The 16,892-nt window shown below is 41.7% G+C and overlaps 1 protein-coding gene across 3 annotated transcripts in view; it reads right to left on the minus strand.

The window, feature by feature from the left end:
- Window positions 1-16,892, minus strand: part of wdpcp (WD repeat containing planar cell polarity effector) — a 51,563-nt gene continuing 34,671 nt past the window's right edge. For 2 of the 3 annotated variants that reach the window (XM_028423614.1, XM_028423615.1), the window contains exons 11-18: window positions 15,146-15,334; window positions 14,810-14,933; window positions 13,710-13,773; window positions 7,860-7,959; window positions 4,188-4,299; window positions 1,896-1,987; window positions 975-1,000; window positions 1-307 (exon numbers count right to left, since the gene is read on the minus strand). In XM_028423614.1, the coding sequence (XP_028279415.1) occupies window positions 257-307; window positions 975-1,000; window positions 1,896-1,987; window positions 4,188-4,299; window positions 7,860-7,959; window positions 13,710-13,773; window positions 14,810-14,933; window positions 15,146-15,334 (758 nt within the window). In that variant the 3' untranslated portion in view covers window positions 1-256. The remainder of the gene's footprint in view (window positions 308-974; window positions 1,001-1,895; window positions 1,988-4,187; window positions 4,300-7,859; window positions 7,960-13,709; window positions 13,774-14,809; window positions 14,934-15,145; window positions 15,335-16,892) is intronic. The other variant, XM_028423616.1, reaches the window with a different exon arrangement.

Below are 16,892 nucleotides of genomic sequence, written 5' to 3' on the forward strand. Positions count from 1 at the left end.
TGTTTTTAAAGGAAGAAGCAGGTGTCACTGTTCATTTGGTTCAGATTTCAATAACACAGAAAATAATCTGGAAGCACAGCCAGTGTTTCTGATTGTCACACACACAGAGTGACAGGTAGGGGAAAAAAAATCACATCTGTACATGTAAACAATAACATTTTTAGATCTTTATACAGGTGAGAGACAGGTTTATGTACAAATAGGAACAAAATGAGCTTACTATTATTGAGCTGTAGTCTTACATTATGTAAGTTTCTCAAACCATTCCTAAATGAACCACACGGAGCGTCCCGGGATCTTCATCATCCTGAGAGAGATTAAACAGAAATGCTTATGTTAAACATAAAGTGACAATAATCTGAACATGATTTTGTACTGTATGTTAATGTTGATAATTTACTATGAAAATCAAATTATTTTCTAGATTATTCAATTAAGCAGGCAGCAATTAAGGAGCTGGAGGCAGCTAATAAATCCCCTATCTAATCAATTAATCAGCAGTGCAGCTCCAAAGTATACACAGTAGTGCAATATAATACCCTACAGATTCTTAACCACCGTACTGCTCTACGTTTATGAAGATTAAAGAATTCACAGGTGTTAAGTGCACTTAAGCAAAAAAAAGTCAGACACCAACTAATGAACTATCAATCAAATATATCAAAATTAATTAACACTAAAAAAGCGCCTATCTCACCTTTTCGTAAATCATTTATTTTCATGTAAACTAACTCAGTTTATTTATAAATAATACAATTAAAATACAACTTTACTTTTATAGGTGCTATATTAACACCTGATGAATCTATTAAAACACACTTATATGTAGGATTTATTTTTGTAATTGCGCTGCCACTAAGGAGATTTATTGTCATAGTATTTTCCTAGCTGAGAATCATTGCATTGTAGTAAACTGCTGTGACACCAGTACACGTCAGATTGTACAGGACACAACTTTCCATCAGTCGACTTACATTCAGTCTGTCACTGCCACTGCCTCCTGCACAACAGATTGAAACAGATGTTAGCAGTCTCATAAACCAGCTGTGACACTTTAAACAAGTACAAGCAAACTTTATACATCACACACACACAGCAGCCCTGCAGCACATAAACACATGTGGCTGAATGCCTGAGCAGGTTACAGGCTCGTTCAGGAGGTCGGACACGTCGCCTTTTCTGGGTTTTAACAAATGTAAACCGTTGTCACTCGTGGCGATCTCTCTTGCTCTGAGCCCTCTGTTAATAAGGTTATGATTGACATTAAAACCCCGACGTGCCGTATACAGATATTTAAAACGGTGATGCAAATTCTCTCCAATAGCCTACAGTCCGGATTATCAAATGACAGAGCGATTTGGTGCAGAGACAATTGTTAATCACCTGAAAAATGGAATTATTTAAAATGGTGAGAGCATTATGGAGGAGAGAGGGAAGAAGAAGAAGAAGAAGTGATGTTTTCTTAATGGGTGTTTTTTCCTAAATGACCAGTTAGTCATCACAGACATCTGAGACAGAGAGAGCAGAGCACTCAGGCGACGTTCAGAGAATAAAACAGGCTGAATGTCGCCGGAGAATTGCTGCAGGGCTTAAAACACGGCCTGACACTGACATGCTGAACATTATTAGCTGTGATTTATTATAATGGGCTGTAAAGGGGCGAATGCAAGCATCAACAGAAACATGGGGGGGTGGATTCAAGTCAAGAGGAAAGAACACACGACTGTGTGATTGGATGAGGTAGAGGTAAACGATGAAACAATGGTATCTAACAGGTAAAAAGGTTCTAACCTTGATGTGTGTCTGCTGGTATAATGCAAGATACACCATGCTTACCAATCTAAAATCTAACTTTGTTGGTTAAAGAATCATAGGAATATAACACTTCTACACACCTGTTTGTCTCAGCGTCCTGAGCACCTCTGGGCTGATGGTCACGTGGATGGTCTCTGCGTTCGGCCTTCTCTGGTTGGTTTTTTCTTTCATACTTGAGTAAAAAAGAGAGCAGAGTGACACCTCTTCTACTAATTCCTGACCTTTGCACATCAGTTGATACAGAGTATAATCTGATATACATAAACCTTAATGCATCAGTGCATTGGTATTGGTATGATTGGTGACTGTCCAAAATTACTTAAATTACTAAAGTTTAGTGCATACTAAAGAGTAATGGAAGCCTGATATCAGAAAGAGCTGTCAATTCATGTCCATCGATCTGAACTATGTGGACTGCTCTGATTCAAAGGTCTGGACCCAGGCAAATGGAACACATCCACGCAGATGTAATAACCACACAGGAGGTGAATGTCCATTGATGAACCATTGTTTTCAGTCTGTGGTAACCTTTGTTTGGGCCGTTGCATTGTCCTTCATCAACCTTTTTCCAAATAGATTCTCATCGAAAACAAATACATAAAATTAAAAATTAAATTGTCAAGCATAAATGTGTCGCTCTCAACCAACATATCAACTTTGACCTCCACTAATAACAGAAATGAACATGGCCTCTGTTCTCCTCACAACACTATGTGATGAGTGAAAGAGGCCAGCAGCCACCAAAAGAACATTGGGATGCTTCCCAGATTTCTGTCTCGATCTCTCTCACTTCTCTGCACGCAGGATTTGGGGAATTCGGGAATCTGCGAGGAGCCCCCAAACCGCCATTGTGCTCGCCTCCCTCTCTTTCTCTGCTCTTTTCTCAGCGAGCCAAACGGGAGAACGCCCGCGCTATAATGCCTCCCCTACTCCATCTCGGCTAAGCTGTCATTGGCTTCACATGAGAAACAATGAAACTTCATCGGAGACCAGATTACAAAAGGGGAAGGGGGGGTTCAATATGAAAATTTGTTCTAAAGGAGGGGGGAATTGTGCAATAAAAAAAGGCAGAGGCTTTGTCTCTTCCTCTCTATGGCCATTATCTTTGGGGAGGTTTGGGGATCTGCTTTCTTAGCTTTTTGTCAGTGGTGCAGGGGAAGACCTGGGGTAGTACGACCCGGCTTTTGGCTGCCAAATCGCCCTAACCCTCTTTACCACTCTTTTTTTTTTCCTCCTCTTGTTCCTTTTACTGTTTTTAAAACAAGCTTAGGACACAGCATCTCTCTGTCTCTTCCACTTGCTCTCTCTCTCTCTCTCTCTGGACCCAGCTTGTTTAAATTGGCCGATAGGAAGGGATTTGGGATGGATGGAGGGGGCTTAGAGAAACGCAGAGTGGAGGGGTTGGAGGTGGTGGTGGTTGTGGTGGGGGGGTGCAGAGAGTCATCAGTGTTACAGTCAAACAGCCATGAAAAGCCTATGAGGATGAAAAGAACAAGAGCGCCTTTTTTTTATCTAATGCACACAAATCCCATATAAATACTCCAATATGTTAGTTGGTGTATGACAAGGAATGCCCCATCCATCATCCCCCTGCCCCCTCCACCCCCACCCCCACCACCACCATCCCACAATAATAGAGACATGGATGGCTATATTTGTATGTATCTGTTTATGTGAAACAGAGACGGATGCTTTCAGAGTGTCTTTAGTCACACTGCTTCAACATGTCATTCATGTGGACGATTGTGTTAAACAATCACTGCGATGCAGTGAGTTTGGGCTGCACTCCCAAGACTGAAAATGGACTCTGGGTTCAACGCTGGCATCGCTGGAAGCGTAAGACCCGGAACTGATGTGGCTTTGACATTTGAAATGTCAACGGGAGTGAAGGCTTTAATCTGCAGCTGGGTCATTTGGCTGTAGATGTTCTCACACAACTCATACACACACAATGGAGAATCTCTGAGGGAGAGGACCATGTACGACTACAGTGATGACAAATGTGTATTTGTAGTGCGGGGAACTATGGATTTTTTTTTTGTATTTAAAGTGTTTATAATCAATGTTGTATAATAGCAGTGTGTCAAATGATAATGTGAAATAGGACACCCATAGTGCTACACATCTGTCTGAGTACTTCAGCAATCCGTACTTTTGGTTAGATGGCTAAAACATCGTGAACACACTAAAGCTTGTAAATATTTTTTTTTTCTTCACGCTCTCTGCTTGGCCTTCAAACACACTGACCAAGCTGATAAACAGAGTGGAGTATTTATCAGATATTTAACAACTCCTAGAGGAGAGTGAATATTACATTGGTTTTAAATAACAAATGTGCAACTGCACACACACATGTAGCGCATAATACTTACTGTGCTCTAGGAGCATCTGAGTGTGAAGAGGCCGTGGCACTCTGGTTCCTCTCTGCCTGTCCGTCATCGAGGCTGGAACCACACACACCATTTCTGCCTTTGATGAGTTCTTCTAAGACACACACACACATACAAAGACACATACTATTATACTATTAAACATACATATACATACATATAAACATACAAAGAACAGCCCGGATTGTTCCACTATATTCTATTACGGTGCCTAAAAAAAAACGAATGTTGAAGGTTGCTCTCTGCTCTTAGTCCTGTGTGTCGTGTGTGCATGTATGTGTAGATTTCACACACATGCATCTGTAAAGTTTCTGAATTGAGACAAGAACCCCAAAGAGCAATGGAGAATGTGCGAACAAAGCAGCCAACAAGACTGAGCAAGAAACAGAAACAAACAGTGTTTTCCTTCAACACTCACCGGCACTAACAGGCTTTCACCATAACGACCGAGAACAGAGAGAAAGAGGAGGAGGAGAAGTGGATCTCCAGATAAAGCTCTCGTCTTTTTTTGCCCATTGAAAGACCCTGCAGTCACATCAGCCTTTGTGAGGGGGAGACAGAATGATCAGGAAACCAACTTGGCTTCTCCTCCTGGCAAAGTGCTCCTCAAAAGAAAAAGAGATAGAGAGGAAAAGAAAGAGGCTTTCCCGCGCACTCCTTTGCTACTCTGCCTCTCACAATGCCGTATCTATCCAAATCAGCACACTTGTCAGCCAGACGGCTATAAGCGATTTCCAATGCTGTTATAAAAAGGGACCATTTCCCAGCTGAAATGCGTGATCTCCATTGTGTGTTTATGTATGTGTGTGTGCAAGCAACAGCAGGATCTCTGTTCATCTGGATTTACAACGGATGCTCATAAATATGAGCAGAGATGCGTAGAAGAGCCATGTCTCTGCCTGATCTGATTCCAAGTCTGTGACAGACATCCACCTTAAACAACCACTCCAGCTGGTATTTAGTCAATTTCTTTTTTAGAAAATGAGTGAAAAATTGTACAAACAATAGCATCAAATGCGTTTTTAAACGTAAATCGGCTCATTTCTTTGTTACTTGTTATGTTTTTTAAGGTAAATACAACAACCTGGGGTGGCCTGGAACAGCTGACACCTGCACATGTGGGTTATTTTCTATCCTGTAGCTCACATGAAGCCCAGAAGAAAGCTGATCAAACTGATCAATATCTGGCCAGGTGACAACAGAGAAGCCCAACAGAGGACAGTTATTGGACAGCAACTACAGGTATGTGTCTTCAAAGCTCCAAGCTGGTATCATGCTAGGAACTTAGAAGGTAAACTACTTGCTGAATCACGAAGAGTTATGTTTCTTGACATAAAAATGTCGTTGTGAACATCCGGGTTGTGGTGGCAGTGAGTTAGACCAGTGCCCAGCCAGGTAGGACAAATCATATCCTCCTTCCTCTCAGCTTGATCCTCCTGGAAAACCTCCGCAAGAGAGGCAGCTCAATCAAAAGCCTTGATAACCTCAACATGTTCTTTTCCAATGCAAACAGACAGGGGCTCTACTCAGAAGTCCCACGTGGACCTGAACTGCAACCTCTGATTCAAGTGTCTTAATGAAGGATCAATGAGAAGCAACATAGCTGTTAGGCAGCAGGAAACTAATCAAGTCAGCAATATCAGTCAAGAATGAACATTCCTGTCATTATTATGCTATTACTCTGCAGGTTAAATGAGCAGATCAGTGTGTGCATAACATTAAATGTGTGTATTTGTCTTTGTAACAAGACTTTCAAAATTGTGTTTAGCAGTTAATTACTGTAAATAGTCCCTTTATGTAACATGTAGAGTTTCGTAGGTCACACCCAACTGCAAACTTACAGTATACATATTTACACAAACATGTCTCTGAGGGCCTTGCTAAACTGGATCTTTACTATTTGGCGATGACTGAAAACAAACAATTTTCAGCCTTGTGCATGTTAATTCTTGACAGTCTGGGCCAAAGGTGTCTGCAGCTGCACTGTGGGAACTGCAGCAACAATGTATGTTTAGTTAGTGTGGAAGGAGTCAAGCAGCAAATACTGCTTTTACAGCTCAAGTGTATTTTGCATGTTGTGTTCTGCATGAGTAAGTTGAAACTGAAAACCCACACACAGTATGTATACAGTTAATGATAACTGTGTGACTGCCATGCCAGAGGTGGCACATATGGCTGTGTATAGGTCTGTGTGTGTGTGTGTAAAGCGAGCCACCTGTTTCCTGGAGCCCTCTGCGTGAAGGGAGCCACTCATTATTTATGACCTGTCTTTTCTGCTCAGCTATTAGCTCCGTCCGATTGTCTGAGCGCTGACACATAAGTGAAATGCACACAAGCACATGTTCAAACACCCACTCAGTTCCATGATTATCTGTTTTGAATGTACAATAGGTGAAAACTTTTTATTATCTCCAGCTCTGTCAATCTGATTACACATCCAACATACAACAAAGCCATAAAAACAGCAAGCTAGAGTGGCGCAGCTACAGCTATGTAACACTGCAGATAACTTTGCATTATAATGCAATAATAATGATCCTGTATTTTTTCTTTATTTGTTTATATTTTCATTTAATTTGGCACTTGTAATTTCTTTATTATTATTATTATTATTAATATTCTTTTCCCTGCTGTCATCCCCCTATTATTCTTTTTTCTTCTCTGTCCCTTCTTGGCTCTTTCTCTGCAGTGCTGTTGTCCAAGGATAGGACATGCTGCAGGTGATGGAGGTAAATCATCGAGGACATAATTAAGAGGCTTATAAGGAGGCGTGTGCGTGTTACGCATCACATTAGGAATACACAAAATAATGCATGCAAACAGGCCTCACAGTTACACAACGCTCATTTTCATTCGCAGACAAACACACAGACGCTCAGCCTTAAGGGTTTGACCTTATACAGTGGAGTTAAATACCTCTCTTGACTCATTTGGTTGTCTGTGAGGGCACATACACAGACACATGCCCGCACAGCCTTCTGGTGTGTTTTAAGCACCAATGAAGGACTCATCCAACATGTTCATCTAGTTTCCTCACAAATTTGAGTTTTCTGCTCACCCATAGGCCCTCTGTGAGGACGTGTGTGTGTGTGTGTGTGTGTGTGTGTAATCAGGAACTCAGCTTGATCCCCTCTGGTATGTGCTTTCGGGAGTGTTTGTCAAAGGGCAGCAGACACACACACACACATACACACACACACACAAACCCTGGGCCTTAGCTGGCTTCCCCTCCTAACAGTTTTATTTGGATATTAGATTTAGTTTTTCAGATTTTAAATACATTTTTATTTATTTTACTGAGGGAAAATAAGGAAAACTTCATCTACATATATGTGTGTATCAATTTTGTGCCCACCATGATTATGTAAAAGTCACCTTTTACACTTAGATATGTGCTGGAATTTTTTGCATCATTACTTCAGATGAAATGAGAACATGATATGAGAGTTAAATATTCTTCAGTCAAACATGATCTGATTTACTTTCCTCTGAGCTGTGAAACGAGGGTTAGAGCCTGAGAAAAAAACCTGCTCTTAGATGTAAGAAAAGTGGGTGAGTTACTGGGGTTATCAGAAATCCACCTCCTGTTTGGGATGTAAGGAGAAATAACGCATTTGGTGTCTTTTTGGTGAGACATGATGATTATTTTCTTACCGTTGCCTGCGATGGCCCGCGCCTCGATTTCATTAGCTTTCCTCTTGGCCACATCCGCTAGCACCACCTCACCCTTATCACTGGCAACATAATGGAGGTCCTTTGAAGGTAATGCAAGAAAGAAAGAAACATAAACGTTAATCTAAAATGAATCTAGGCTCAGATGACAATAGGATTTTTTCTTTTTTTTTGAGGGGTGGGGGCGGTATTTTGGCAGGAGAAGGAAGAAACAGATGAAATGACAGAAAAAAAATGAGCTGTTTGAAGCCCAACATCAGAAAGAGCACCGGTTTGGATGAAATGCTGGTTCCTCAAAAAACTTTGAAATCAGCCTGCGTTCACCGCACACACACACAAACACACACAGTCAGTCGTCTCTCTGGTTTTGAACTACGGTGGATGTTATCTGTCACATTTCAAAAGTGGAAGAAGAGGCGAGGGACTGTTCACCTTTCAGATTGCCGGTATTCTCTCTTTACGGAGAAACATATCCAGCCGAGCATATTACAATATCAGCCTGCAACAATATTGGAAACAGCATGTATCCTCTGTATCTCTCTGTTTGAGCCTCACATGGCCATAAAGAGAGATAATATGGTTAAATGGTGTCCGAGGGTGGCTGAATTAAAGACGGCAGTATATTCATTAATAACACCAGCAGCATCAGTTCTGCACTACAAACAAGGCTGGGGTCCATTTATCATTGATTTAACTACAACTAATACAAATAATACATTTGTTGTGGGCTGTTGATGGGCAGATTTTCCCACAATGCAATACATTAAGGAAACAGAAGCTCTGCCTATGCTTTAAAACAGTTAGGTTTAGAACTGATGAACGAGAAACAGCAGAAGAAATAGTATGTCTTAGAAGAAAACAGCAGCAATGACCATCAATAACTGCACAACTCTGACTTCATAGTAAATGTAAAAACAGCTGGTTAGTACTGTTTTGGGCTTGGGTGTATATTGATCATTTTATTTCTCAGACATGACAGACATGTATTGGAAAATGTCAATAAAGGTAGTACCAATAAATAATATTTGAATGTGTTTTTATGAGTGTGCTATGATGACTATCTGTCTCTTAGGCAAGTAAAATATTGCTAAAAGTGTCAGCTGCTAAATATTAGTTAAATGTCAAACCTTGACTTAGGAATAACAGATAAAATAATCTGAGAAAATCTGAAACTATATTTAAGAATTCCTCTTTTCTCAGAGGTGGGAGTGAACCAAACTCTCATCCTCGCACCCAATGAGGAGCCCCTAACGGTTTCTCCAGGCTGAGTGCAGGGCCTGAGGGCCCATCAAAGGGTACAGCGTGTTAAGAAAAGTCTTCCGCCTCAGCGACATCACAGGACATCACTGCCGTGACTCAGGGCTCGCCACGGATAACCCTCAGCTGGCTAAAGCCAGCCCCCAGCTGAGCCTGCACCCGGCCTTAATACCCCCATATTGTAACCCAGCTTTTGTACCCCCACAGGAAAAAGAGGAGGAGGGGGTGCTGGTTTCCAAAAGAGGTGGGGAACAGAGAGGGATTGAGGTACACAGAGAGAGAGAAAGAGGTGCTGAAATTGAAGAGTATGAATGGGAACAGATTGGGTAATTATAGTGTGGTGCCTGCCCTCTGTGGCGAAGAGTTAGGAGGAAATGTGAAAATGGCCGACAACAAAATGGCCTCAAAAGAACCTAAATCGGCTCCTAGGACCGAGGTGCCTAATTCAGCTGCAGTGAACGAGGACATGCCCCTCAATTAGATATGAGTGAGGCATCTTAATTGATAGCAAACAGAGCAACACAAGATTAAACAGGCGGCGGAGAGAGCAGGCAGTACAGTGAAACGATAAAATGACAAAAATCACAAGAGGAGAGAGAGAGAGAGAGAGAGAGAGAGAGAGAGAGAGAGAGAGAGAGAGAGGCTCAGAGAAAGACAGATTGTGAGAGACAGAGGAGAACAATATGAACATTTGATGCTGTGGCGCTTTATTCCAGCTTAGCTCCTCATAATACTGTCTGAATCTGCAGAAAGAGACCCAGAGAATGATTGAACAAATGTAAAATGATAGAGAGACACACACAAGCTGAGAGCTTGAGAGCAAAAGAGAGAGAGAGAGGAGTATCAACCCGACTAAGAAGGGATAACAATAATACTGCATATAAAACCATCAGATATTACACCTCTTATTCCCCAACGCTCAAACGCGACACTAATCTTATTTATATAAGAGCTTTAGGGGTTGCAGCGAGCCAGCTAACCACGCTGATAAAAAGGGGCGTTTTAGAGGGCCATTTTTGGGGGAGTAGAGGGGGGGAGGGAGGGAGGGAGGTGGTGGACACTAAGAGCTCGATATTGACTGATATTTGGGTTACCTCCAAATAAATGAGGGATTAGGTTAACTGGCACACAGCAGTGCTTACAGCACATTAACAGACGGGCTCATGTCTGTGTGTTTGCAGTGTGACGTGTCGGCTGTGGATTCCTGTCAAACAGGATCGATGGGAGGTGAACATACAGAGTAGACTGCATGGTTCAGGGCAAATACAAGATCATTACAGAGCGACAGAAGTATGAGGTCAGTTTTCTATTTATACAGGCCAGCTAATTGATCTTGGACATAAATTAGATTGTAATACATTTGAGGCCTAATATTTAGGTAATTTTCAGTGCACATTATTATTTTCTGATTTTTATTTAAGACATTGTGTCCAGTCCATTTTCAACTGAATGTTTGAACTGAATCAATGAAGAGGAATGTGGCTGCACCAGCAAAATATTATAATATTTATCTATTAGGTCTGCTTCTGACTGAAGGGATCCATGAACTCATTTGCAATAGTAACGCAAATCTAAATTTCTATTAAATACATTTCTTGCCGGGTTTAGCCTTTGACATGTTTGTAAATCACAGTGATACACTTGTTGCATGTCTGTAAGCAACAGCTTAAAGTGATGATCATGTGGAGTGGAACGTGAGTGGAACGGTATATGTTGGTTGAGGGAACCAAGGCCAAGATAACAACAAAAATACACCTTAACCTCTATGTAGGGATTGATGAATGAGCAGAGTACAGGGTACCAGGCCTCTGGCACGTGAAATACCAGAAATGCCTCCGTAACAATCATGCCTCTCACAGATGGCAAACTAAGAGCTACAGGTTTTTAAAAATATTTTAGGGTGTACGTGTGTTTGCCCACAAACATAAAGAAATGAGCATGGGAATAATCCCTGGGACTGAGCATCTTTGTTTTAGACACCTGTTTTTCATGACTACTATCAGATACTGTAGGTGTTAAGGACTTAGTGATTTAACAGCACTAATTACTTATCTGAGCGACAATAATAAGCTTATTGCCAAAGATGTGCTGTACCTCCTCCTCTTCCAGCACTGCCAGGCCTGGCGTCAGATAGAAGAGGCAGATATGGGGTGAACCCCACAGACGCAGCTTGCCTTATACTGGTAACGTATCTGACAAGAAACAGTACAAGCCCTCACTGGGGAACAAAAGAGTCAGCTATCACACAATGTGATTTAATTAACAAGCTACATCAAGAGCCAAGCATCCAGGAAGAAGAAAAAGAAGAAGAAGATGGAGAAAAATAAGGGGGAGGGAGGTGATGAAAAAAAAAAAAAACTTGTCGGCGCTTGACTTGGCTGACGAATGACCTAATTGGTTACATTATCAACTCATTATCAAAGGCTAATTAGGGAGCTACAGAACAGTGCCAATTATGAAAAAAAAATGCAAACGACTGAGTAACCCCCTACCACTAACTCTGCATACACCCCCCAACCACCATCTCCGCCAAGACACCCCCCCCTGCCACCGGTTCCTCCTCCTCCTCAATTTAGCCCGACACTAAAGTGTTTCATTTGAACAAAAGGTTTCTTTTTGGGGGTAGAAAAAAAGGTTGGAGGGCCTCTATTGTTAGCTGGGAAACAATGTGGCTGAAAGAGGTGGGGGGGGGGGGGGGGGTGAGGAGATAGAGGGGGTCCTCTCATGCTGAGTATTTCTAGGAGAGGTGAGTGTGTTATCCGTGTGTGTGTGTGACGGTGCATTATTGAATTCTGTGAGCAAGTTTAAAAGTTAGAAAGAGTTGAGGTGGAGGTGGGGGTTGCCCTCATTAACCCCCTCCACCTCAACTCAATCAGCCAACCAGCAGGTTAAAGCAACAACACAGCCTAATTAGAGTGAGGGACAGAGCAACGGGTGAAATGTCAACGTCCTCTTTTTTTCCCCTGTTCTCTCCTTTGCTCTTTTTAGATGATGAGCTGCTGCTCTCTTGATCAATGAGCCAAAAAAGTGCTTGAAAAAGCTTGTCGAGAGTGAGCATTGACTTTGTTACACATCTAGCTTGACAAGGGGGTGCAATTATATCTGGTATATTTGGTGAGCCAGGTGTGTGCAAGGGCCTCCACAAACAGAGGACACTATAAGTGTAACAAGAGCAAAAATTGTCCAGAAACTGCTCAGGGTTCTGAGAGTTAACATGAAATAAATAATGAGGAACACAGCAGAGGGACATGTTTCTCTTCTCTCTCTTCTTTTCAATGGAAATGGGAGAGTGAACTGGCTCCATATTTGGAGAGGTTTGTAGTGTCCAGTAGCTCCAAAGAGATACTTACATAAAATGTTTAAAACATTTCAGACTGTTAAAAGCACAAAAAGTAGGTTAAAAATCCAGTATCAATATGGTGTGCATACTACAGCACATGTATAAATGTACATGTAGATGGAAGCAGATCCTGTTTTTCAGTTTAAACCCTGCAATCATGCTTTTCCAGCTCCCTATCCCTCCTTACTCATCCTTTGACGCCACGAAAGTGACTTAGTGGGACCCTGCCTCTTCTCTTTCACACCTTTTTTTTTAAAATTTGTCGTGTAGCTTTCCACCTACACCCCTCCTCTCTGCTCCCTCCTTTCCTTTGCACTCTTTCAAGGTTCACAGACTCGACTCCACCTTTTCAATTCGGCTTCCCAGCAGCACTACTTAGTGGGGAGGGAATTGGAACCAGTGCTATCAGTGTGATTGAGGGACCAAGAGGAGTGTGCGTGTGTGTCTGTGTGTGTGTAGGTCTGTACTAATATCTAGGGTGAGGCATGAAGCAAAGGGGGCCCCATGAAAAAGGGGGTCACACACATACAGGAGCATTTCAGGGTAGAGTGGAAGAACAAAACGAGTTAAAGGGAAGAGTTGGGCCAGGGCTACGGAGGTTGTGAAAAGATAGGGGCCCTTACTGAGATCACACCTGCTCTGTCACATGTTAACACTTAACACACACACACAAAAACACCCAATATGTATGGGCTATCTGAGCTGAAATGACCAAATTGATAGAAATTCCTCAAAACATACAGTGTTCAAAGCTAAAATATGTGAAAAATGTGATAATTTTGTGAAACAACTTCAAGCTATGTGTCTGTGGCTAAACAACAGAATCAAACCAATCAACATAGGAACTGCCAGCACCGACAGTGACTGACAGATATAGCTCTTGTGTTCTTTGTTTTTAAGGACGACTTCTCAGATGGTCCAGTGTAACAAACCATCTCTGACGTGTAAATTTGTAGTCTATTTTAACTTATCAATGGACAAGGAGCAGGAGATTATCCTCGACTTGAGTATGTCACTTACTATAAATAAACATAACTAAGTGAAAAAAAACAGTTAAACAGTTTTTAGGAATGATTATTTTAAGTGTAAGTAAGTTATTTTTCATTTTTGGTCTTTAGCCGGTAATTTGCTTACTGAAGGTTACACTGCTGGATGAACCCATCCACAGTGGCAACACTCTATTCAGCCATGTTTTATTTCTCAGTGCTGTCCTTAATGATTTTCATTCTACTCACCATAAATAAATCTCTGTCTTCCAGATCTACAGCGAGGAGGAAGGCCTTCTCGAAACACTGGTGCCTGCAGAGAGGATGAAGACCGTCAAAAAGGCACCACCGATCTCTAAATATTATCAAGCTAGAGAAATGTGTTTATCATAGATTAATAAGTCTGTAGCACACAACTAAATCAGTCTGCAGTATGCACCCACACAGTCCTCAGTACACTTTTGCAGACAACATTGTCAATAATTGAACTGAGAATAGCAAGCTCTTTTCCTATTATCCAGAATTAAAGCTGGGAGAGAGTGCTGTATCTCCCAGTACAAAACACCTCAACTTTCCCTGTCTACAGCCAACACAAAACAAACAAACACAAGCTGAGAGAGAGGAGGAGTGGGGGGGGACTTCCTTCATTTGATGTTGATGGAGAGAAAAAGAATGCAGGTAGGTGATAAGAGAGGAGAGGAAGAGGGATGCCAAACAACGCTCCAGCTCTGCTACAGAGGAGGAAAAAGAAAGCGAGAGAGAGAGAGAGAGAGAGGAATAGGAGGTAATTGCAGGATGGAGAGCAGCGAGCAGCAGTGTGTGGGAACAACAGGGTCTATTTCAGTCAAACAGGCATTTCAAAAGGCTCTCATGGCAGAAGGGAAAATGAAACAACAGCCCAAACAGGTGCATGTGTGCCTTATGAATGACTCAAAGCTGCATCAGTATGTGTGCGTGATGAAATTCAAAAGCTATTTCCTTTTTAGAATTTTTAAAATAGCCGTATACTGAGCAGGAAATAAGCAGTGTTAAATTGTTTTTTCAATGGATGTCACTTTGTGAAAGATGCTTTTTGGACAGTGTTCTTATTCGGATTCTCCACTCTCTGTTGATAAACTGAACATAATGTTCTGGTATGCCTTAAAAATAATCTGTACATTTGTGTATGTAGTGTCACATGGCCAGTGGCAGCAGCTATCAATAACTATAAGTGATTAATTATATTTTTGATCATTTCTGAGCCTACAAAACAACTGACCATGACCTCTGTGTAGACAAACACAAAGCAAATTTCTCCATCAGTGCATCGAATTAACACTCCAGGAACAGCACAGAGAGGCTGGTGTTACCTGAGGAGGTGCTGAAAAAAGCGGCGAGCATACTTCCTCATTGGCTCCCTGTACTCCAGTATCACTGTGTCAGGGAGAGGGACAGGTGGGGCATAAAACACACCCAGAGCTGCCTCAAGCTGGGCTACAGACAGAACAGAACAAGCAAGAGAAAATTCATAAATGTAAATGTTATTTTGAGGATTTGAATAGAGGCACATTCACAAAAATCTCACAAGTAACAACAAATAAAGGGTAAATAAAATAGGCAATGAGTGAGGTTCTACAAATATGACCCGTGAAATTCCATAGCTAGATAGTTTAAAACTGGCTGAGGACTGTGACGCAGAGACCCACCCTCTCTCTCCGCATTCAGCTCCAGCCTCAGCAGGTAGTTGGTGACTGAGCTCAGACCACGGAAGCAACTGTCCCCCATTGTGCTCCAGTCCATGGCCTCCAGGATGCCTAGGGCCTCTCTGATCTGACCACAACGCAGCCGCTGCTGCAGCACTTCCCCTGGACCCATCTGGCCACCTGTAAGAGCACCTAAAAAAATAGGACAGAGTTATTTTTTAATAAATAAAAAAACAAACAATAACATCATGGGCAAGATGCAATAATAATCTTTAGCAGCTGAATCAATACTTAAAACACAGTAAATCACAGATTTCCTCTTGCCTGCATCTGTAGCTAAATGACTGTATGTAACATTATTTTCCATCAGTGTCAGTATATTTAAGTAAGATCTCAAATGAGTCTGTTCATTTTTTTCTAACTTTTACGGAACAATTTATTTTTTAAAACTTTTATTTAAAATTTTAAATAAAAAATTCATATTAAAACTAATATGCTGGTTCATTTTGTTACATCAAATATAAGGGAACATAGACAACCAATAGCAACGTGTATTTTTTCACAGGTTAAAGGAAAGCTTAATAAACTCACAAGGCTTTAAAAAAGCACATAGGCCTACTTACTAAGCTCAGTGTCCAGTAGATCAGTCTAAAGGTGCCACTAGATTGGTTATGCTGTCATTGACTTGTCAATCAATTAGCTGTCTAGTCTGTTCAATCCCTGGTCTGCACTTTGCATATATCACTATGTGTGTAAGTACAAAATAAATCACTGTATATTACCATATATAAGGAGTCCTACTTAAAAAATAATGGTATTTATGATAAGAACTGTCCTCCCTTTAACTGTTATCATCAACACAGTGAGTGTGGACTTCAGCTTAGAGGTTGTCTGAGGAAGGCTGTATCTGATTATGCCTTTTGACCGGAGGTGATCATGCTTTTGCTTGCGTGTGCATGTGAGCAGATTAGGACTCTGCTGAATAATGGAAGGACAAGGTTTTGTGCCCTTCCCAGCAGTGGAGGTATCTCATTCTGTGTGCAAAAGGGCAAAAGGTGCGCGTGTGTTTGTGACCTCACCAAGCAAACAAACGGGGAGTGAAGGTGTTGAATGCCAGGGGTAATTATGGTCCATTGTGACTTAATAATGAAGGTACAACAGATGGAAGAAACACTGGCTTGTTTGGGAACGAGCTGATGTGTGCCATGCATGTGGCAACTAAAATGCTGGTTCCTATTATGTTAGTTTTATTTACATACACACCGTGTATTGCTAATATGTAGAAAAGCAAATACATTTAAAAACTACATTTGGACATGGCAGGTGGCACAGTTCTGGACATAGCAGGTGATCCATGACAGAAGTGCTGTCAACAGGCCGGGCTGCAGGGACACAAACTCACCACTGACTCTTGTCTAATTAATTAAAGAAGTTGAGTGTGTATATCTGTGTGTGTGTGTGTGGGTAAGGGGTGGTGGGGGTGGTGGTACGAGCAATTAAAATGACAAGCTGGCAATTAGCAATCCCCCAAATCCCCTAAAGAGTGGGCTAATGTGGCTAATACATCAGCTGAGCGGCTTGTATGTATTTATGGGGAGTGTGTGAGTTTAACTGTGTGTGTTGGGGTCTTTCAGTTGGGTGTTGACGTCTGCTCTAAGCTAACGGAGCAGAGACAATGCCTTATTGTGGTGGCATGGACAAGTCACAGTTCTTTTACGCACCTGTCCACACCGACATTATTTGACCAGCC

Source organism: Parambassis ranga, chromosome 15 (genome assembly GCF_900634625.1).
Source record: "Parambassis ranga chromosome 15, fParRan2.1, whole genome shotgun sequence".
NCBI classification, from domain to species: domain Eukaryota; kingdom Metazoa; phylum Chordata; class Actinopteri; family Ambassidae; genus Parambassis; species Parambassis ranga.